Source organism: Drosophila ficusphila, unplaced genomic scaffold (assembly GCF_018152265.1).
Source record: "Drosophila ficusphila isolate 14025-0441.05 unplaced genomic scaffold, ASM1815226v1 contig_198, whole genome shotgun sequence".
NCBI lineage: Eukaryota > Metazoa > Arthropoda > Insecta > Diptera > Drosophilidae > Drosophila > Drosophila ficusphila.
In genome coordinates this window covers 12,379,091-12,402,670 of record NW_025064092.1, presented here as the reverse complement: position 1 = coordinate 12,402,670, position 23,580 = coordinate 12,379,091, and the positions used below count along the sequence as shown (strand labels likewise).

The window sequence follows — 23,580 nt, the reverse complement described above, 5'->3', positions numbered from 1 at the left end:
TGTCTATAATTTAGTGGCATATTCAATTTGCCAACTGCCCTTTTCCTTGGAATTTTGGCCAGCATCTCCCGCTTCGTTCCAGTTGGCTCGTTGATTAAGCATTGCGCACACGTAGAGGCAATTGATGCTCCAGATTCGCGCACCTGTTGGCCAGTTCTCTGGCTTCTACTGGCATCTATCTATATCTACTGTGCAATGTCCAATATCCGCCCTCCACTGTCCACTGTCCACTTTCCACTGTCTAGTGGCTGGGTGTCACTCGTTTTTGTTCTGCCCCATTGCTTTCCCTCGCTTTTCCGTCTGCTCGCATTGATTTCCTCGGCTGGGCACGTAGATAAAGGTGCAAATGTTGAGTGTGATCTGGTAATGTACAATTCTATTGCCAGATTGGTGGATTGATGGATTGCACGACTCGGAACAACCAGACATGTGTAACAAAAAATAAACTAAAATAAAACTGCTGGTCAATATCTGTATAATTGGCAGTAGAGATATAGATAACTCGATTAGGTAGAATATAATTTAATTATCGCTCGAAGGAGACTCGAAACGTTGCCCAAAGTGAGAATATTTTCAGGAAGTCAGGAGGGGAATCCATTCCATTGCCATTATTAGCTCCAGCCAAAGAACCTCTGGAAGAAGCCGCGTCTGTGCTCCGCGGCAGGAGCCGCCGCCGAAGCCGTTCGCGAAGTGGCCAGGTTCTCGGGTCCGTCCGCCGGAATGCTCTCGGTTGGCGTCACCACCGCCGGCGGCGTTGAGGCGCGGCGATCGGCAGCGGGTTGAGCCAGGGGGGCGCCCGGGACCGAAGCGGCGACGGCGGCCGCCAGGGCCAAAGTGTCCGCCGAGGGGTGGGCGGCGAGGGGCACGGCAGTGGGGGACTCCAGTGCAGTGGCGGCCACGGGCGAGGGGGGTCACCTGCGACTGCTGCGAGGCGTCCACCTGCTGCTGCTGCTGCGGGGTCTGCTGCGCGTTCTGCTGCGTGTGCCGATGGTGATGCCCTTTGCTGCTCTTGCTGGACTTGTTACCGCTGCTCGACCTGGGATTCGCCATTGTCCGCGAAGTTATTTGAGATTATTTTTGGTCCGAAACTCGAAAACACTTCTCAAAAAAAAAATTCAAAAAAAAAAAAAAGGAAAATAACAAATTTCGACAGACGAAAATTTCGAAAAGTGTGTGCGGGGCAGTGTCTCCGAAACGACTGAAGGTCTGGTCCAAAAACAAGCTACAACCTTTGACAACCCGACTCCAGGCCCTCTAGATCCCAGAACAATCCAGTGCCAACTAAGACTGCTAAAGATTAACTATATTTCTCATCGTTTTGTTCTTGAATAAATATCTAATGGTTCTGTATCCTTTTTAGCTACCGCGTCAATGTCTGACGAAGTGCCTTTGGGTCGCCTATCGCAAATCTTCGATACGCTCACCAATCTCCAGCAGCAGCAACAGCAGCAGCAGCACCTGCGATCCCAGGAGCAGCAGCATTCGCAACTACACCCGCATCCGCATCCACATCCGCAGCAGTCTCCTGCGGATCAACGAAGAAGATCCGCCTCCTCATCGCCATCGCCATCGGCCAGTGCCTCTGCCTCGACTTCTGGGCGAGCCACGCCTTCCTTGGGCGTGGCCAGCCCCCTGAATACACTGCAATACTACAGCCCCTCGCACAACTACTTCCTGCGGCCGCAAGACGGTGGGATCAGCGGTGGCTACCTGCACACCTTTCCCTCGCACCTCTACCACCACCACCACCAGCAGCAGCAGCACCACCACTATCAACAGCACCAACTGCACCACCTGCAGCAGAGCAGCCAGCCACCCTCGCTGCCCAGCCAGTTGGGCGGTGGGCGTGGCTGTCTATCGGGCTCACAGTCGCTGCAGGGATCACCACTTTTGGCCAAGAGGGCAACCTCGTTCAGTGGACAAATACCTGTGGCTCAGGGTCGCTTTGCCAGTGGAGGAGGTGGAGGAGGAGGAGGAGCAGGTGCCACCGCCTCCACGCCCAACAGTCCCAGGTTGCTGCCCCGACGCATGCCACGCCCACCGCCCATTCCGGCGAAGCCGCATCAAGCAAAAGCGGAACAACAACAGCAACAGCAGCAGCAGCAGCAGAGGGATCGGGAGCCAAGGGAAGCGAGTGGTGCCATCGCGGCTCAGTCCATTGTGAATCCCGTGCTGGCAGCCTTGGATGCTCCGGATGCTCCATGGCCGCACTTCTCGGCGCTCACCGAGCACCTGGACGTCCACCAGGTGAACAACTACGGACAGGCTTTGCCCGAGGTGAGTTGGAATCGCAAAACCACTTGTCAGTTTACCTAAAGATACCCTAGATACCCTTGACTTAGAAAACCCTTTAAAAATTTGATACAGTTGTTAAATGAATGTTTTAAGCTACGCAGAAAATATCTTGCAGACATTTAGTTGGTTTCTTTAAAAGGGAACCAGGGGGGGGTCCCAATGACCTGTAAGCCATTTAGCTAAACTCCCGTTTTGACCTCGTTTTCTTCACCGGCAGATTAATTGGCAAGAACGGTGTCTGGAGCTGCAACTGGAGCTGCATCGATCCAAGAATCAGGCGGGGCGTATACGCGATATGCTGCGAGAAAAGGTAAGTGAAATGAACAGCGAAACGGGGAGGACCAGACAATCCTCAAAGTGGGCCGCTGGAGGACGTATGATGATTAGACCAAATGAGTTAATAAGTAAAAAGCAACACACAGATGCACACACATTAATTACTGTGGGGGTGAGGGCCACGCCCCTCACGCCCCCACGTCTTGTGCTTAATTATGATTTATGGGAGCCACGGTTAAAACATTTTTACGACGTCCCACGCAATTACACACACACATACGAACCAGCGAACATACGAACAAAAAGCACTCGAGTTTCCATTGAGTGGCCAGGACACTTTCCACCCATTTCCATTTTCCCAGAGATAGTGCAGCTGTTGTGCGGAAAATGAGAGGGAAACCCGACTCGTGGTCCTTGCTTATTATAAGCCTAATTAAGTCATTAGGAATTTGGCCAAGAGGCGCTCCTCTAATGCAAAATGTATATGAACTGTACGTATATATTGGGGAAATGTGAACTAGCCGCCCACGGAAATTCCCAGTGGGTTTGGGCTTGGGTTTGGGTTGGTTTTGCTTTCATCGGGCCCTGACATAAACTCATTTTACTTCAATGATTTTCGGTCCATGAATAATGCATGAACAGATACCCCAGGATCTCCGCTCGAGGGGATGACGCCAAGGGGTTAAGGGTTGTCCGATGCAAATGGACTTTTATCGCCAGCTCATTTTCAAGGTCGCTTTGCCTAGTGCGATCAATTATGCAAACATTATACAAACTATTCCGTTTCATGTTTCCATCATCAATTATACAAATAAAAGGACAAACAGTTTTCTACTAGGAAAAAAGTATAGGCTGTCCACAAATAACATATTCCATAAATGGATAAGCACCAATCAATAAACTCCCAAATCAAAGCACAAACAAATCGAGCAAAAGACCACGCTTTCTGCTCAATTGGGAAGTTAAAAAGTAAACTCGAATGTTGTTATTAAAATTATTGGGCACGGCTTTCAATATTAAATTGCCAATTTCGAGCAGTCACAATGGCAGTAAAAGGTCAGCAAAAAATAGTACAAAATATAGAAGAGGAAAAAAAAAAAAAAAAAAACTGCATAACTCGATGGCTAAAAGTATGCAATGAATATTTTATTTATGTTTTATGCATTTTCCATTTCCCATTTCGCATTTCGCCTTTGTCGTATGAGTTTTCGACTCCCTTTTTCCGCCTTCCCCCATTATAGTTCACTTTTCAACTTTTTGCCAGCTGCAATTCAAGTGCATCATAAATTTTAAATTAGGTGCACTAAACTTCCAAATGGCCAGGACCCAAATCACTTGCTTTTCCGCCTTTCCTTGACTTTCGCTCATCAAAAATGCCAAAGCGAGCGCATTTTAATATGAAATATAATTTATAAATTTAGCTGTTTCTTGTTGTTTGTTAAAGAAACCCTCGGTTTTTACTTTAGAGAAGTTTTTGTAGTTCCTTACTCTTGAATTCTATATTCTATATTCGAACATTTTCTTTTAAGGCTAGTAACTTTACTTTCTTGTGCCTATTGGCCTTTAATCGGTTCACGATTCAATGCTGCGTCCGTCCAGGAGAAAATGCCCTGCCAAATGGCATTAAATTTTTAGGTTTGCGAGCCCATAAAATGCAAATGTTTCAGTCAAGCAAAAATGTTGTTTTAGTTTCTTGGTATTTCCTTTCCTTCCCGTTTTTTGTCGGTTGCATAATCTAAAAGTGGAAAGTCGTTGCTTTGTACAGGAGCTGGCGAGGAAAATGCAGAAACAAGGACAAGAGCAATCAGAGGAGACGTTAAGCTTGAACCACAAAATTTCGGCTGGACAGGAGAATACTAAAAACGGGAGGGGAAGCTCGCTCGTCTTTGGCTACAATGTGCAGGACGTTGAAATTATGGCCAAGCATATTGCAACATTCTTGTTGGACAATAAAATTCAAGTTTATTACCAAAGCCATCCGAGAACAACAAGCGGCAGAAGTAAACAAATGGATCGGAGTGAGCGGCCAACAAGGGTCTGGGCCAAGAAGCTGCCACTGTTGCCAAATTTCAGCTCAACAAATATTGGAAAATAAATTTCGCAAAGAGGCAACCCCGAAGGGAGTCCAGATTGAAGTCGCTGCTTGCCAAATTTTTCTTCAAGGACAGTGAATGGTATCGATGATCGGAGATTGGGTTAGATAATTGCTAAGCTATAGAAATTGCCATTGAATTAGAACACTTAAATTTATATAACAGCATTTCCCAAAATCACATTTTAAAGCTGATTTAACATAAAACATATGGAATGCTTTTGCTGTAAGATTTCGTTTCATTTAAAAATCAAGCAACTGAACTAAGAACGGTTTGAGTTGCTGTTAAAAATGCCTTGTCGCATCAATTGACCATAATCCACTCCCGATCCTTTGACGTCATGTGCTGCTCACTTGACTATGCAATTTTTGTTTTGTCATTTCCGCGACCCCTGACCCCTGACCCCTGTCACGCTCCCTAGGGCCCAGCAGAGCGGGGTTTACTCGTCCGATGCAAAAATGACCATAAATCTGCGTGGCCCGCTGTCCATGATTGCACATCGGGTGGCCGTCAAACAGCAAACAGCAATGAGCAAACTCGAACGGCATACGTAAAAGTGGCCACATTAGAGTGCCGCCTTGTGCCATAAGCTCCGACTGGCCACGCCCCCATATATAGCTATCTCTCTCTCTGCGTGTTTGCGAAGCGCGTTAACGCGTTGAAAGCAGCGCTTAGAGGCAAATGACCGGCCGGCTTGTCATCCATTTCAATTTCGGTTGCAAAACGCAAAATCCCAAAAAGCAAACAGCCATAAATGCCGAACTTCACCGAAGTTTGTAATACGCTGCGTTTTGTAGCTTGCAGGCAATTATTAATTGTGCGGAATTTTCAAATACAACTAGTTTGAACATATCTGGAATCCAGAGATTTGCTAAAACTTCACGGATGTTTTTTCCATTCCAAACTTTAAGCAGAAGTGAAGGAACTCTGTATTTATGAAGCGCCTGCCAAACGCTGACAAAGGCAGTTCCATTGTCGATTAATATAGAACGGCTGGTTCCCTCTTCCAACACAGTTAAAATATGTGGCACAGAGATACGAACGAACAGTTGCGAATGTGCGGTATCTGTCAGGTTGGTGGAACTTCCTGGCAACAATGAAACATCCGGCAGATACTCCAGTTTCAGATGTACTGGCAGGCAAAGACCTACACCCAAAAAAATCGATTTGATTTTAATTTCTAGGAGTGAAGTATTTTATGCAAGCAATTTCGTATTTTTATCCTCTGATATTTGTTCTAATTTGTGATTTTAATTTGTGATTTAGTGATTTATGGATTTTGTTTGTCGGTTATTTTCTAAAGTACATGCCATCGATGCTATTGGAATTAAGTAAATTCCTCTTGTTACAGAACTTTTTTTCACCCCTTGGATTCTATCATGCCATCTCCCAAGGATAAGACACGGAATGCCTTCGCCTTTGTGTTTAATTAAAATTTTTGACAACTTCGTGCTCCGGCATTAATTGGGCATCGATGCGGTGGAGCAATGGCCACAGGCTGAGCCTAAAGTTGGACCAACTATTTCAGCAATTAGAGCAGGAATCCCTCTGTCTGCGCAGCAACCCTTTTCGGGTTTTCGGCCGTGTCCATAATTGGTGAACAAAAAATTCGTGGCCACTGTACGGGATGGGAATAGTTTTAATGGTTCTTCATTTGCGGGAGATTCAAATTCTGTTTCAGACACAAGCATGTGCGTAGAGCCTCCTGGATTTTCCTTTTGGAGAAGCCAAGCAAGAAGAAAATGGAAAGCGACTGAAAAATTAATGACCATCAGCCCCATAATAAATGAAGCATTTCTCTCTTTCGCTTTCTGCCCTTTTGTCCTGGCCACGCCCACTACTTGAATGGGGCGTACTCGCCACAATGGACCAGGGAAGCGCACAAGAAAACGCTTTCTAAAAAGTTTTCCGTTTTTCGGTTTGAGGCAATCTCTTTTCCCTTTTTTTCTGGGTAAAGAAGCCAACTCTGTCGCGACAAACTCATTTTGTGTATGCAGCACACATGTTGGCCACGCTCGTTTATTCATTTGAATTATTCCCAAAAGCGCATTTAATTTTAATTATGCGTGACAAAGCCTCATACGCTCTCGTTGCCGCCAAGATTACAGACGACAAGGACTCTATACGTATAGTTGAGGTCCTTTTCCCGTGTTCCAGCTTCGCTGTGCTAAATATTCAGAAAAATATGCTGTGGATGGAAACTAAACAATGGGGGCGAACATTTTCTATGGCGACCAGTAAAGATGAACTTCCACATCTTTGCCGATGCCATTTGTTGCAATCACGAGGAGTTCCAGTTTTGCGTTGCTTACGATTTCGAAGGAAAGTCAAATTCGTAGCCAGCACAAAATTGGTCAGCACAGAAATGCAAACCGGAAACACGGGAGAAGAAGAAGAAGAAGAAGAAGAAGGGGAAGTAGTTGCATAAGTTAGGACTTCTATCGACAACACTGAAAAAAAGGAAAATGTAGTACCAATGTGTCGAGAAATCTCATCCAAACACAATTAATGTACACGAAATGTTTCCTTCTTTTTGTAAGTATTTCCAAATTCTCTATCTGTAAAACTATATGTAAAACGCATACAATTGAAAAAGGGAAAACCGTGCCACACAGAAACAACAATAGAATCAACTAGCAAAATAAAACAAAAGCGGAAACAATAGAAACAAGAAAACAAAGGGAGGGTTAAAAAAACCAAATAAATATTTTAGCTTAAAAATATTTTTCAATATTTGCTTCCGTTGTTTTATTTTTTCATAAATAAAAATATAAATACAAAATATACATACATATTATACGAAAAAATAACAGTTGCCAGAGGGGCCGTTTTGGCTTATACTGTTGACGAGAAAAAATTAATAAAGGAGGGAAGAATTTGCATTATGGAGAACGAGTGGCGAGCAGATGGACAAACAAATTGAGAGTGAGAATGTGTAAGAACGAAATAGGGGCAGCACTTCAAGGACGAAGCGAAGATAAAAACATTTGCCAAAAAAATATATAATATCTTTCAACGGTAATTGACATTAAAATGTTTTCGAAAATGTACAAGAACCTTATAATGTTCTTTTACTTTTTGGTTGTTTTGCTTCCTGATTTTTGTTTTAGTTCTTTGTATTTAAAGAAGTAAGAGCACATGTTTTATATTAATAAGCATTAAAAGCCCGAGCAAATATGTGCGTTAAGCGGTTTCGGTTATGTATTTTTTTAGCCTGGTCACATAAGACATAACTCTGACTTACGCGCACGCAAACTGACATTGCCGGAACAAATGGAATGGAACACTCAATGTAATGCCAAAAAATTATTTTAAGCGGATTACTGGGCGGTCGAAAGAAAGGGAAGAAAGTCTCAAATAGCAAAGGACATGGGAAGTGTTTTTCGGGGAAATGGTTGAGAAATGTATCCCATTCTGGAAATGGCAAAGGGGTTTCACTTTTTAACTGACTTACCATCGATATCAATATTATTTATACTTCTTCTTTGAAAGCTATATTTAAGGCTTTACGAGTATGCCTACTTTAGATGCAATCGTACATTCATATCTCAGTATACAACATTCCGTGAACTTAGAAACGGATCCAAAATCCTTTGCCTTTGCGAAATGAGACAAAGAGGGTGAGAGGGCAATAAAATATATACTTTGTGCATGGGATTAAAAGGGGTATTAGCCAGTGGTTGTAGTTGCCCCACCGAGTTGTTGGGCTGTGGTCAACAATAACAGAAGTCTCCCCACTTGATTCTCCCTGGAACGGAAAACGGGCGACAAACATTCACTTAACAATGCCAGGCACTGCTGTGGATTTTAGGGGGAGTTTCTAGGTATATTGCCTTTGGGGCGTGTTCAGTATGTGATGAAAGCCAAACAATCGACGGCACTGAGATGGTAATTTAAAAGGTGTCGCGAATTGTCGTTCCGGGCTCAATTAAGTGGCCGAATGGTTCATTCGCATCACTCATCACATTTTACTAGGATATGTAATTTATGTTGTTATGATTGTCAATTTATGTTTCTGCCTTACAACTGAAAGCTAAATTTTCAAATAATTCTTTTATATTTTTGTCTTGAAACTGAAAATTTAGCTTCTTAACCTTTCAAATTGAAACTTCCATGCTTTCTGAGCTCCACCGTTTACAATGTTTTCTTGCATTTCCACATAAATAATTATTAACAATGGCGCCTTTTCTTAGCTTTAAGTTTTTACTCTCGACTTCTCTGCGAAAGAGATATACTATAATCCCCAACGAATTGTGTCCTTGTTGTGTTGCGTCCTTGTGAACGTTCAGTTTACATAAATCTATTGAGTTAGTGGGCCTGACATGTTAAGCGTTCTGGCTTAATTGCTCAACAAGTTGGCCTCCTGCTAAGTCGAAGCCACAAAAGTATACAAGGGAATGGAAACCAAACGCAAAATATTTTTGCACTCAATTGTACTATGTTGTATGTATGTTGCTCTGCGTGTGACTGCTTTCTTACCTCCTGCCAGGACATTAAGCAAATTGACAAAAAAAAAAAACGAGACTCGAATTCCTAAATGTAGAAATACTTAAATACGACGCAAGGAGTTAAAGTTTGCTTGACTTTAGTACAAAGATAGTGAACCAAACTAACAAACCAAAGAAAAGTGTAATCTCCTTTATTTGCGGGGCGAAAATTAGGTTCGTTAGCTGTGGAAAATTCCTCTGAGTAAACCTGACACATAAAATCGGCCTTGAAGCCTGCCACAATTAAGGTGCTTTTTTGCCAAAACTCTGACTCTGATCCCGATCCCAAATCCCGCGATCCTGACAGAAGCCTTTTCCGCTCTAATTGGCACTCGGCCGTAGTTTGCAATTCTGTTCCCCTTTTCACAAAAAAAAGGTCAGCCGAAAATCAATAGCAACAGCTAATGCCCCGCCCCCTGCCAGTCGCCGCCCATGATGAGGGGATTTGGAAGGATGGAGGGGCTGCCTCCTTCTTTGGTTTGATGTTGACATGTTGTCGTCATCATCATCGCTCGCTGACGACGACGACGTTTAATTTAAAATTCAAATGCAAACATGTTTGGCAACGCGAACCGTGAAGGAGGAAAGGAAAATCCAGCGGGGGAGAAGGGAACTGGGAAGAAAAACAGTGCAGTTCCCTCCACGGCCGTAGTCATTAAAATTCGCAGGCGGCCAAAACATGTGGCCAACTTGGTTTCTTGGCCGCTTTAAGGTTAAGCGAACGGAAATGCCGCCTCGTTTTTAGCTTCTCCCTTCTTCTTCTTCTTCTTGTGTGACTTGGCTTTAACGTACACAATCTGAGCAGGAAAGTATGCTACAGGATGGTGGCGGTGGTCCTGTGGAGAAGGCGGTGGTAGGTGGTGGCTGGTGGGTGGTGGGAGGAACCAGCAGGCCCGAACCGCTGAGCTCACCACGAGAAAGTCCTCTCGCCGAGGAATACAGGGAAATTTTGCATTTAAAGTTGTTGGTGTTCGGAGCGCTGTTGTTGTTCTTGCCAAATGGCAAATTCCCAAAGTCATACCAAATTTCCGGAGAAATCGAAAATCGTTGTCTAATTTTAGGCATCTTAACTGTAAACTATTATTAAAGAGTTTTATTATTTGTTGAAGCGGTAACGGCATATAGCTTGCTCGTCGTTTGAAAAAGTACCGCTTACAGGACCTTCGTTCTTTATACCGGTTTTCGCACTGGGGAAATTCCCGAATACCGTTGTTGCCCCAGAAACCCACCACTCGCCACTCGCCGACGAACTCCCCATACGAGGACACACACACATGCGCATTCCCTGACAGCTGTTCAGCGGTGTGTGTGTGTTGGTGTACGGCCGTAGCTGTGTGGGTCGGTAAATCACATCCATATATCCATGCAGTGGCACACGGCAATCAGTTTGTCTTTGGCTGCGTAACGCGTTGCGTGCTCCGTGCCGAAACGTCCGGCACTTCCGTTTCCGCTTTTTGAGTGTTCGACGTCCGTTGCGCGAAAAAGTGAAATCGTTCGCAATACGGTTAATTTTTTTTTTTACATTTTTTTCCAGTCTAATAATTATAGTTGGTCAGTGAAATTGCCCGCAAAATTGTTGCATCTCCTCTCGTTTGGCCCAAGAACAGTAAAAATATTCAAGCGAATAATAACAGAATAACATCAAAACGTTCAAAGTAAACACTGTTGGTTTGGGGGAAAAAGAGCCTCTGTTTGTCTTTAATTTTTGCCGGACTTTGGCTTGGCGTTATCCAGAGTTTTTATGTGAGCTGTGTGGCCTATCCGTGGCAGATTTCCCCCAGTTTTTCCCTTCTCCGAAAAAATGTCAAGAATTGTTTTCAATTGTTGCTTGAGGTGCTTACCGTGAAAAGTTCTTATTTAATTTCGTTTGGCAACGAAATTTTTTTTTTTTTTTAACAAAATCACCGCGAAATGATGATGAGATGTAATTTGAGGAAATCGTTTTTTCGTTTTTGCTTTTGTAGAAACTTTTTATAGTATTTTGAACCTTTTTATAAATTAAACATCAAATATAGGAAACACGTTTGTTGTGTCAGCAAATAAATCAGAACAATTTTCTAACTTATATTAAATTTTGCGCCAACAACCTAGTTATAAAATAATGCTTTCTAAATAGAATATTCCTTTTTGCAAGATTAAAGGCTGAGTTTATAAAAATAATCGAGATGGGTTCAAGATTTGCCAGCGTTTTTCATTGGCAGAAAGTGAAATTCGGACTTGCACCGAAATTCAATCGAATGCTTTGCCTGCCAGGCAATTTCGCCGCATTCCATTTTGCTATTATGGAGATTTTCGGTTGCACAGGCTTTAAATTTGAAGCTGGTGTCATTAATATATGCCCACGTGTGCTGGTGTGCGTATTTCGAGGCAATTGCATGCCTCCTGTCTGCCGCACACATACACACACATCATTTAAGCAAGGACTCTCCACTCGCACACATACGTATATGGCGCATGTATATTATCTCGAGTGAACTATGGCCTGGCCATATAGATTCCAAAACGGCTTGTCCTTACAAGAACTGCCACACATGGCTGAAAGCAGGGCGGAGGAGTCGTTGGCCCACCGAAGGGCATCTCCTTGTATATCACAGTACAGCACCCGCTTTTCGACCAGTGTATGTATCATCATCATCATCGGGCATTTTGTAAGTGAGCGTGTGTGTGTGTGTGTGTGGCACACATTGTTAAATGGACGATACAAAACTTCAGACACCAGCAGTCCAGCAGTCCAGCAACAAGGGCCAACATATACACTGGCGCATGGGGGACATGTCCTGGCCAGGACCCCTCCAGGACCCCCTTAGAAAGCACACCACCCTTCCCGCCAAATCACCCACAAATGGGGGCTCTTTTGCTGCTGTTGCTTCTGATGCTTCTGATGCTGTTGCACTGCGAGTCTCCAGTAAACTTCACTTGAAAGCTGATCTCTGCTGCCAGCCAGTTACACGGACCAAAAAAAGTGTTGAATTGATTAACTTGAAAGCAGACTCCCAAAACACTAATCATTTATTATATATTTTTGTTGTGCAAATAGAACAGAAGTTAGAACAGAAGTTCCAAGTTGTTTATCTTAGTTCTATGTATATCTATTCCACTCCTGCTATTCTTCATTCAGCTTTAAATCATGCCAAAGACTGCCGCATAATCGAAAGAGGTTTAGCCACTAATTAGCCGAGCTCCATCTAAACTCTCTCAACTCCCTTCGCCCCACCCCTCCTAATTCGAACTTCACAATCTGTCTCCGCTTTCTGTGGCCCCCAACCTCCCACCGCCCACCTCCCCTGACTTTTCCGCCTTTATCCCCCCTTCACGGAGAATTTATCGATGGCCGGACAGTATTAGCTTCGTTGGTGGGAACTGGGGGCTGGGGGCGTTGGAAATTGAGTTATTTATGCTCTGGAATTGATTGCTGTATGTTGTAAATTGCCAACGCGTCCAACGTCTGGCTCAAGTCAAGCGTGTGTGAAGTCCTGCTCCACTTCCTTGTCCACAATCGCCCAGTCTACCGATGTGCTGGCGAAAATCCTGAATCCTCAATCATTTATTAATCGCTTTAAACCGTTTTAAATCCCATTTGGGAGCGTTATTCTTAAGATAGTTCTTCACTATCGCAAAGAATTTAAAAACAGCGTTTTATTTGTTGTGCAATTTTTTTTTATTTGTTTGAGTTAATACAAATTGGTTACATTTTACCTATGATACACAATTACTTAACGCAGATTGCACACGAAAATAAAACAAAAAAAAAAAAACTTTTGTTACATAAAAAAGAGTCTGATATTGTTTTTATATTTAATTCATCAGGGATACAATTTGGAAATCGATTGAGGCATATAAAGAAGCACCCCTCCCCCTTTTTGTCCAATTGTCTGCTGTCAGGACTCAGATTTAATTTATTTATATTTTTTTATGGCCGCGGCCGTTGTGGAATTCGATTTCCATTCGATTCGGATTTCGATTTAGTCCCATCAAATGGCAAATGACAACAATCTGTTTTTGCGGTTAATGTCTGCCCGCGCCTTAACCCCTCACTGACCCCGCTTAACCCCTGGGGGCCATTAATCATGAGAGCGAATCCTAAAAGTGTTCGGGCCGCGCAATTAAAAAACGAACAATTGCCAGCGGCAACATAAATTTGCATGCCAGACGCGACGAGAGAGAGTGCAACAATTCTTATGCCACTTGCAGCAGAGGTAAAAGTGTGATTTCCGAGTGTTTAATGGGCGCCACAAATAATGCAATGGACGGCGGCCGAGTGTGACCAGCTAGCTGTGAAAAACGACTCGAAAGGAAATCGAACTTTGGACGAAAACGCCGACGAGGATCCGATGGAAGCCTCTGGTTCCACCACACTTCGGCCCAACCAACAAAAGACAGATCGCCCCGTCTCGGGATCCGGAATTGGGGGCTCCACTGCAATGAATCTTCCCGGTGGTGTCGGCACCACCAGCATGGAGGTCACCGTCAGCAGCACCACCACCACCACCATCATCGAGTCCTCCAGTTCGACGAGCAGCACCCTCGTAGAGACTACTTCGCTGAGTCCTGCGGGCGGCTCATCGGGCAGTGGATCGCCGGCCCCCTTCATGCAGCACCACTTGCAGCACCACGGATCGCCGCTGCACCACCTGCAGTTGCACCACCACACGGCGCCGCCCTCCCCGCTCGCGGCAGTGCGAAGCTGTGCCCAGCTGGCTCCTCCATCGCTGGGCAACGGTGGAAGTCCACCGACCGCCTGCCTGGCGGTCTGCTGCTCCCCGGGATCATCGCATCATCATGTGGGCCACGTGGGCCACCCGCTGCCCCACCAACTGCCCCACCCGTCGCTCTACCCGCTGATGGCCGCCGCCCAGCTTGGCTACGCCGGCTCCAGCGGGCCCAGTTCGCTGGTCAATTCGCCCGCATTGGGGAGACGGAAGCGGTACACCAGCAACTCGTCGAACTGCTCCAGTCAGTTCAACAACAACTACGCCGGACTGGACGTCGATTCGCTGGACGACATGTTGAGAAAGGTGAGCTTAACAAGACAAGAAGACAAGAAGGTGTGCCACGCACCATACTCCACACTCCTTAGATTTTCATTTCGGTTTCAGAACGTAAAGCAGTAAAATTTAAATTGCAAACAGCGTATACAAGCTTCGTATCCGTACCTCCTCCTTGAGGATTATTTTAGTTTCTTTGGGAATGCAAAAGCTTGGAAATGAGGCAAATAGGCTCGGACTGTAAAGTCATCTCCCTCCACAAACGAGGGAAATCAACGCTTCGCTGGTTTGGGGTTGAGAGTCTTTAGGCTCAGACTTTCCCCTTTCACTAAACTTTGTGGTTTTCTTGAAGTTCCATTGTTCCGGGCAGTTTTTCAAGGGTTTCCCTCCCTCTTGTTAGCTTCTTTTCCCTGCGTTTTTTTTTCCTTCAGAAAGGCTGTCTGTCTTCGTTTTCTTCGGCTTTCTGTTTGCCTTGTCTGTTTCGACCGCCCCTCGTCCTTTGTCCCTCTGTCCGGTTCGTTTGTCCGTTTGTCTGTTCCGCCTGTCGCAAAGCCATAAATCTTGAGCCTAGTCCGCAAACACAGCGTGCGGTCCTTCTTTTCGGATCCCGTATTCGGATCCTGCGGCTCCTCCGGCGAGCCCCGAAATGTATGCAAAGCTTTTTGCTTGTTTAACATTTTTAAGCCAAGGCGGTGTGCCCGTACCATAACCACATAAACCCGCACACACACACACACACACTATCGCACATACACTCTCTCACACACACAAAGGCATAAAAGTGGGCTTCCCCTATAAATAATATGCGACAAGTTTTGCCGGCCGCATGCGAACAATTTAAATTGTAATGTGCCCCCAAAACCGAGAAAGAAAATGGCAATAGAAAACGGCAATGCAAATGTGAGTGGGCAACCATGTTTTTCATATACTATACGTATAATGTGCGTGTGTGTGTGTGTGTGTGTGTTTGCAGGAGCGATAATGAACTCGACACACGTGCCCAAAGGGGAAAAGCGGAAAAATGCAGCGCTCGGTGCGGTCGTGGTTACCCCTTCTCCCCTTCTCTTCCCTCTCTGTCCATCTCTCTCTCTTTCTCGCTCTCTCTTTCACTCACCTGCGATTGTCGCATTGCCGTTCGAAACACGACGCGGGGAAAACTCGACTGCATTGCATTTGTGGCCGCCATAATGGTGGGACGCTCGATTACTGGTTGGCACAATTCGAAGCGCGTGCATAATGGCAATTTGAGTAATGGTGCCAAATATGCGGACATTTCATTGTTTACCCAACCACCACAGAAAGAGCGGCCCTTCAAATCACCTGAATGGAGGAAGAAAGATTGAGATACAAAATATAACAAAGGAATAGAATATAGGTTGAAAAATACTTTGAAATTCTATTCCAAAAAAGGAGTAGCTCCCATTTAGGATCCCTGAACCACGAACTATGAACTATGACCCGTAGGAACATACTCAGAATCAAAATAATTGGGAACCATAAGAACCCAGTTGGCATCGAAATTAAATGCTTAACTGTGTTGAGTCCGAATTGAAGCAATAACAAGCCAAAACCATAACGAACCTCAAAACTACAATGTCTGTTTAAGGAAAATTCCCGATAAAAAAGCGAGCCCTGAAAGATGGCTATGCCAACTGAAAATATCCGGTCGAAGTGAACTTTCAATAGGCAAGAACCGAACTTAAATCAAAGCAGCGCACACACAAAACTCACAGAATCGGAAACGATGAGAAGAGAACTCCTCTTGTGGTCGCCGAAGCAAACTTTCTTATTTCAAAAACCAAAAACTTTCAAGTGAAACGAGACGGGAAATTGACAAAGAATTTTGAGAGTGCACCCGTGGCTGCCAAACAGGACAAAAGACTCTCCGTCAATGTCGTTCCCAGTCTATTGAGAACCCAACGAATCCGAATCCGAATCCTCTTCCGTTGGTTTAAAGAACTCGAGCGATTGATTTGGTTTCAAAAGAGGCACAGCCCAGCTGGAAATTAATTTTAAGTCTTTTTGTGTTATTTTTTTTTTTTTTTTTTGTGCTTCGATATATCAAAGTTTGAAAAGCAGGATGATTATTTGACGGACACCCAAAACTGCTACAAACTATTTGCACATATTTTCTGTAACCACATTTTGAACATACCTTTCCATTTTTTTTTTTTTTCGTTATTTATCATGGGACCGTGCTAAATATGCTGCACAAAATTGCACAAAAATGTTTGGTTTGTCGAGCAACCCAAAATAATGAATCCGCCCACATACCAAAAGTTACCTATGTCCCACTTTTTTCAGATAAGCAGGAAGGATAAGGTAGGTGGAGGTGGAAAAAGTAATGGGGGGAAGAATGCCCAAAGTGCTCGTTAGCCAACATGCCTGCGTGGCAACAAATAAGCTCGGCCCGCATGGTTTTCCCTTCACTCCAGTTACCTTCTCCCTCCTCCCAATTTTCCCGCTTTTCCCTCATTTATGTGAGTGTGTGAAATAATGTTTTTATAAGTCACCTTTATGTAATGACAATGGGGAATCATTAAATGTCTATTTGAGCATTTTTTATTTCATTCACTGCTCTGCTCCGTCCAATAGATGCGATGTGACTGAGTTATAAGATACCGGCTAAGATCAGAAAGTATGCAAAGATGTTTGATTGAAGGGATACGCAGGGTATTTATTCAGTCCCACATGCTGGTCATACCGCTCGCCCTCTAGGGATATATCCTTGGGTCCTTAGTCCACTTTTCGGCTGCAGCTACGACAAACAAAAGCCAAACTAAACGGAAAAAAAGCAGGCGCCATAAAATGGCTAAGAGCAGGCTAACTCAAAACAAAAACAGAAAGAAGGGTTGTCACTCTCGCCCCGAAAAACAGAAAAACAGTGCGTGTCCATCAGGGGAATTCCCTTCAATTAGGATTAATACTCAAGATACCAAAAGGAAGGCAAAATACGAGCGGAAAAGGAGGAAACGACAGAAAAATCAACCCGAGCAAGAGGAAGAAGTGTCCCTAACTAGGGTAATGTGTTACATGTGTGTTCCTTTTTTTTTTTTTTTTTGAGAAGAGACAGCGAGTGTGTAGGGTTTTCGTTGTGGCAGGAGTGGACAATCCCATTCATCCCTCGAAACCCAAGCCCCAAGCTTCTGGAATGAAGTTCAATTGAGGCATTATTAGTGGAGAAGTTTTACACACTAGACGCAGAGTGAAATTGGGAAATGCAGAATGGAATTCTTGGCCAGAACCTTTTTGGCCCTTTCCCTTAACTTTGACGAGGGACTGACGCGATCCTGGTTTTCGGTCTGTTTGTTTGTTGGCTTTTTTTCTCGAGCTTAAATTGCTTAAAAGTACAATTTATCACAATTGCCAATTGGATGACCTCTCTTGGTCCTTCTCTCCGTTTCTCCGTTTCTCTGACAACAACTTGACCGACTTTTGGACCTCCTACGCCAGTTTTTACCCAGTTTGCCTCACCTCCATCAGTCGTCAGTCGTCAGGATGACTTTTCCTTCTTCTAGTTCTAGTTCCCTCCCTCTGTTTATTTTTAGAGATTGGGTCATTGAAAGTATTTTTTATTTTTGTTGTGCAGTTCTGTGGTCGAGGATATGTTGAAAAGTTTTCAGTTTTGTGTCTGTGTATGCGTGAAATTTATTTGTTTGTTTGCAGGAATGCGAGATGGGCACAATGTAGTTGATTTGTTGTCCTAGTTATTTTTGTGACTTCATTGGTACAGTCCACGCTGAGTTGCGATGAATAATCGATTGTTAACTGGCATAAATAATCGAAGGACCGTTATCAACGCAAGACCGTAAAATGAGTCGGAACATTACATTGGATTGATTTCGGTTGCCTTAAATTACTTGAGATCGTTCTAAAGTAAATCAATCCACACTATAACCAAGGCCACCACATTTGTGATTGTGATTGTCAATACTTAATGGGTATTTTTACGAGCGCCATAAAGCGTATGCAACACCTGTCGCTAACCCGATAACCGATAACAATGTTTCGCACTCGTATTCGCCCACGACGACACTTTCCGCCGACACTTTGGCGCAATATGCAAATTAAATATGATTTTGATTTGGCCAGGCTGCTAAGTCTCTCATCGCTGGTTTCATCCTACATAACGCCAACATGTCATCGTCGTCATTGTCATCTTAAAACTATTCAGAAAAACTGCTATTCCAGCCGAGCCGATGCGATGCTATGCCCTCCCCCATTTCGCCAGCTTTTTTCCCGCTGCTTTTCCTCACTTGCGTTGCATACTTTTGTGCGGAGCCCAGGATTCACAGGACTCGCAGGATTCAGGTTGTCGTGTTGTGCGACTCCTTCCCCTCGCCTCGTCGCTGCCACGTTGTATATTCATGTTCACGTGTAGATTTTATTAAACATATGAATTCATTATGTAAATGTTCTTTCTGAGCAGGGCAGGCACAAAAAAAAAACCAGAAAAGAAAAGAGAAACCCAGGGAAAATTGTATGGAAATTGTCGTCGCCGTCGCCATTTTCATTTCACATCCACAGTTGGGCAACGGTGGGTTAATGGGTTATGTGTTGTGATTTTTGAGCGATCAAACATGCCATGGAAACTCCCCAGCTCTTAATTTCCAACTTAGCAATCCAACACGAACTTTTCGGCTCTTTTGTTGATTTTTATGTAAGGAGCAAATTGGTTTCCCATCGGGAATAGAAAATGAAAAGAATAAAAGGTCAAACTAGTGAAAACGGGAACATTTTTAAAGGCCTGGCAATAAAAGATTTTATTCCGCAATGGAATATTTAGCGTAGCCTTGGCTTACCCGCTCTTTATTTTTACACAATACCATGTAATTTATTAAACGAATTTCCCTTTGCGCCTTGTTCTGTTTTTATTCGATTGTGATTGAATTTTCCTTTGTCTATTTCCTTGCAGGTGAGTCCTCCAGACGTGTTTCAACCATAAATAGCCTTCATTCAGCTGCAGCCGGTTATGTATTACGTGATCCATTTGGCGTTAATATGCTGAGTTAATGGACGAGTCAACCCTTTGACCCTTTCGTCGTTTTCGCCGTTACCCTGTCCAATGTGAGTACGGCTTGGGCGATAAAGTTGCGATGGTAGTGGACGTCCGTGAAGAGGGCGGGATACCGCTTGTCCCCGCACCGGCGAAAGCCAATTGCCAGGCCGCAGACCTCGTCGCTGCTGATCAGGGGATCCCCCGAGTCGCCGTAGCACAGACCTTCCCCCCGCTCCCGCTCAGTCGAGGCGCAAAAGACGCCGGCTGGGAGCTGGGCGAACCAGGGTAGACAGCTCTTGTCCGGCTCCACCGTGACGCTAATCGACTTCAGCGGCTGGTTGATGTTCATCAGGCTCCAGCCTGCGACCACCGGTGGCGGTTCGACGCTTCCTCGCCTCACGGCCAGCGAGCACAGGGGTATGTAGTTGACCGAGCGCGAGAACCCAATGGCCACCTTGACCCTCAGCACGGCGATGTCGTTGCGCAGGGTCTGAGGCGAGAACCTCGGGTGGCGCAGCAGCCCTGCCACCGGCCTGCCTTTGCCGAACTCCCTGGCTATCCGGTCGTGACCCGCTCGCACTGTCAGCTGCTCCGGCTTGGTGTTCTTCCTGAAGCAGTGCGCCACCGTCAAGACGTAGCGCGCACTGAACAGGGATCCCGCCGCCAGGAATCTGGGATCGTAGATCTGCAGCACGTACCCGAAACTCTGCTGCTGCACCGGTGTCCCCAGATGAAGGGCTCTGCCACATCTGATCACGCCTATGAGTAGGAGAAGCTGCACCGACTCCACCGCGAACTCCATCGCTTCGAAACTGCCGGAAAAGTCTATCGGATGCGATCGGATATGGGAGTGCAAGCCGTGGAGATTCGCATTCGATGCGGTTGCAAAAGATCATGGCAGATCATGAGCTGGCTAAAAAATACTAGTCCAAGTTGGTTGGTTGCTTGGTTAGTTTTGTTTTCAAATGAGATGGATACTATATAGTCTATACATACGGGATGTCGTTACTACTTGATTCTGTGTAACCTCTTGAACCACTTATGTTCATACTGTTGAGTATGAAAACAGCACAAGTAAATATCCAAGCAAAACAACCTTTAGTTCCAATCACGGCAGCCTGTCAGCCCCGCCTCCCATCTCAATTCCCCCACCGAATTCCACACCCACGCCCACGCCCGCTGTTATTGTTGTTCGCACACAATTAACACTTGAAATGTTTAACAGGCTTACAGTGTAGAGCCGGAGTGGCAGTCAGTCTCCGTCTGTTTGCGGGTGGCTCTGGGGGTTGCGGGGGTGATTGCAGCTTGGTCATGCGTGGCCACATTCCCACATCCTCGCACGCTGAGGCGAACAAGCAACAACATGCCACTTAATTTCATTTCTTTTCATTTGAGCCCAGCCGAAAGCGCATAGTGGGCCACAGGGGCCAAAGAAGTGGTTGGGACCTCGCTGATATTTCTTCCTTCTTTCCACTTGTATTAATCGCTTGTTATCGCTTCGATAACCTCTTGTTATTAATCGATTAACCTACTCTTGAAATAATCGCTTCCTCTTGTTATCGTACGAATACGTATTCGGTTTTTATTGCCAAATCATCGAACTGTTTATTTCTTAAAATCTTCAGAAACGGCATTATTTGTGAGGAATTGTTTCACAGTGCTTTCCCTTCCATCCACCCACTCCCTCCAGCTTCATCGTATTTGTTCTTCGTCGACATGTATTTTCTCCACTGGTTACTTATTTTTTCTCTCTCGTCATAAAGCGGCGTGAATGTAATCAAGGCGGCTATTATTCTTAGATTTGAGGCGAAAATGAAAACCCCCCGAGCAGAGAGCTCGCCCGTCTTTCTCTGCTCGACCTTTCTCCACACATCCTTTGGCTTGGCAACCCCAGTCTCGGGTTCAATGCGAGTACAAACAATGGGCCACGTATGTGTGGCATATGCGTGTCTTCCTCCGCGAGGGCAGCGGAATAAAAAAAAGAGGCAAACGCGCTGTGGCATACAAAAGCCTCATTGTTTGGCTCGCTGCTGCTGCCGCCGAAATGCTGCCAAAAAGTTGGGGGCTCCGACACATATAGCATATAAGTGTTGTGCTTAAATATGCAAGTCTATTGTGTGTGTGCCGCCTTCCTTTTCTCTCGCCATTTGTTTGAGCGCTCTGCTTTTTGGGCGCCGCACACATTTTTAAGTAACTTTCAAGCCCTCCTTTCACATCCTCACCCACTTTTCACATTCGCCCGTTCATATTCGCACTCACAATTCGCCATTCATTGGAATGAGTGCCCTGATTTGTCATGCAAATTCAATTAGCAGGTCGTCCGGCACAAAGAAAAACCACAGCCCCAAAAATTATGCAACAGTTAATCAGAAAAAGTGCAGTGCCAGGGCTGCACAATTGCCCCCTTACGAGCAACCTGCACGTAGAGAGAAAAACTACAGATTGATTTGGTCGATAGATATTCCTTGATATTAGCACATATATCAAAACAAGAAAGGAAGCTGATAGAGCCTTTTGCAGTTGAAACTTAAAGGTAGATAACGAGTAGACTCATCCAAAATCTATAGTGATTTTTAAAATTTTTCATATTGCTTTTTCTATGACAGCTATTTGATATAGTCGTTTGATTTTGATGAAACTTAATTCGATATTGAAGATCTCTCCAATGAAAGCTTTCTGATATATCCGTAAGATTCAGTCCGTTCTGACTTATGTACTGCGTGTTATAACTACACAACTTTTGAAACTGCTTGGCTACTGAAGTTGTGAACGTTGAAGAGTGTTTGAGTTTTTCCCTGTGTATGCATACACTCCTGCTGACCTCTTTCCACCTGCTGCACCACAGAAATTTTTTAATCGATAATGGCCGCGCCACTTGGAAATGACGATGACGACGACGACGACGACGGCGACGACGATGACGATGACGCCAGGCAGTCTGTTGTGAGGGTTCTGCGGCTCTTTTGGCCTATTGCGCCTGCTCTTCTTCTTGCCGGCACTTCCGGCCGGCGTTCCATTCCATTCCATTCTGTTCCGCAGCCACATTTGCATGGCTTTGGTTTGACTTTTCGGTGGTGTGAGTGGGTGAGTGGGTGAATGGGTGAGTTGGCAGTGTGGTTGCGATGGAGGCGCGTGGAAAGAGGCTTGCCAATGGCAAACAATTGCATTGTCATTTTTCATATGGCCCACGGCTGGCCTCGGTTTTTCTGGCAGGCAGCAACTGCACAGGATATACCTCTCGAAATTGCCTGGTGACGGTTTTATCCCTGCATTTCCATAACATAAATAGTCTATAATATATATGTATATTGATAACTATTCATAATATTATAAATTGCCAGCTTATTTGCGACTATTGTAATTGTAATTTTTGACTCTTGAGATAGTTTAGCATCCTGACTACCCTGCTGACACTAAGTATCGCAAGGTCCTGACGAGAATTTTCGCCATTTTGTTTGTTCCCCCATTTTATGGCTCTGCAACAGCTTCTGTGGCTACTGCCTGCTGCATGCAGTTTGCCCATTTTTTTGTCTTCGCGTCAATGCCGCAAAAGCCACTCGAAACATGTTTGCTTCGCCTGCACTCTGTACGTATATGCGGTTCTCGGTCTCCGTATTTCCCCCACCCGCCTACCCGCCTCCCCCTGTCCTCTTTTTTTGAGCACTCACCCACATGCCGCCCCCCATTGCTGAATGGGTAAACAGAATTATTGAAGCGCGTCGTTCAAAAATGTTTGGCCGATTCTGAACTGAAGCTTTGCTCCTTCCATTTCCGGCTTTTTGGACAGTTTGGTCCTCGTTTCTGACCGCTCCTGTTTGGCCGGTCTACGGTCTACGGTCCACGGGGAGTGGTGTAAAGAAATTAAAACGCAGTCGCTACCAATTTGGTCTACGGCGTTAACTGAAACGATGAGCGATAACAGTAACAGGTTTCCAGCCTAATTGACACGTACAACGTGTTGTCAAGATCATAATTGCTCTTGATTGCTGGGTAAATCCTGTTTAGGTATATTGCATTCTTTGGTTTTAAAGCTTTTTAGTTTTTTCTTCCGCCTGTTGTAGGCCCTCCTTTGAAAGCCATTTGATCAATACCCATTGCCTCGAGCAATTTTGTTCAAAATGACCATCTAACTGGAGGCACTCACTCCACTCTGCTGGCATAGAGCAGAATTTTTGCTTTTGCCGCCCTTTGTCGTTGTTGTGGGCCAACTTTTGACTGCTCAAGCATCAAATCATATTGCTCGACAGCCGTCCCGTCCCGTCCCGTTGACTCGCACGCAGGGGAAACTTTGTCAACAATGTTGAATAATTAAAATGCTCCCTCGGCATAAAGTCTGCGCAAAGAGAGGAGAGCGCCGGCTCCGTTTTATGCGCTCGGAAAAAAGTCGACCCCAACTACAGATGGCTTTAAAATTAGAAACTGTTTTGCTCTAATTCGCTGTTTAT

The 23,580-nt window shown here is 44.9% G+C and overlaps 3 protein-coding genes across 13 annotated transcripts in view; 1 reads left to right on the top strand and 2 right to left on the bottom strand.

Moving 5' to 3' along the window:
* LOC108097018 (uncharacterized protein CG43867) overlaps nt 1–23,580 on the top strand; it is a 91,039-nt gene that overhangs the window by 12,629 nt on the left and 54,830 nt on the right. For 8 of the 11 annotated variants that reach the window (XM_017199031.2, XM_017199022.2, XM_017199019.2 and 5 more), the window contains exons 2-3: nt 1,361–2,277; nt 2,513–2,605. In XM_017199031.2, the coding sequence (XP_017054520.1) occupies nt 1,372–2,277; nt 2,513–2,605 (999 nt within the window). In that variant the 5' untranslated portion in view covers nt 1,361–1,371. Of the gene's footprint in view, nt 1–1,360; nt 2,278–2,512; nt 2,606–14,002; nt 14,167–23,580 lie in introns of those variants that run through there. The other 3 variants (XM_017199023.2, XM_017199027.2, XM_017199028.2) reach the window with 3 other exon arrangements.
* Nucleotides 459–1,216, bottom strand: LOC108097029. Its single transcript, XM_017199046.2, is given in 2 exon segments — nt 459–908; nt 910–1,216. Coding segments are annotated over 2 exon segments (438 nt in total). The 5' UTR covers nt 1,051–1,216; the 3' UTR covers nt 459–611.
* LOC108097026 (trypsin alpha-3) lies at nt 18,856–20,030 on the bottom strand. Its single transcript, XM_017199044.2, has one exon. It carries the CDS (start codon nt 19,935–19,937, stop codon nt 19,158–19,160), a length of 780 nt encoding a protein of 259 aa, XP_017054533.1. The 5' UTR covers nt 19,938–20,030; the 3' UTR covers nt 18,856–19,157.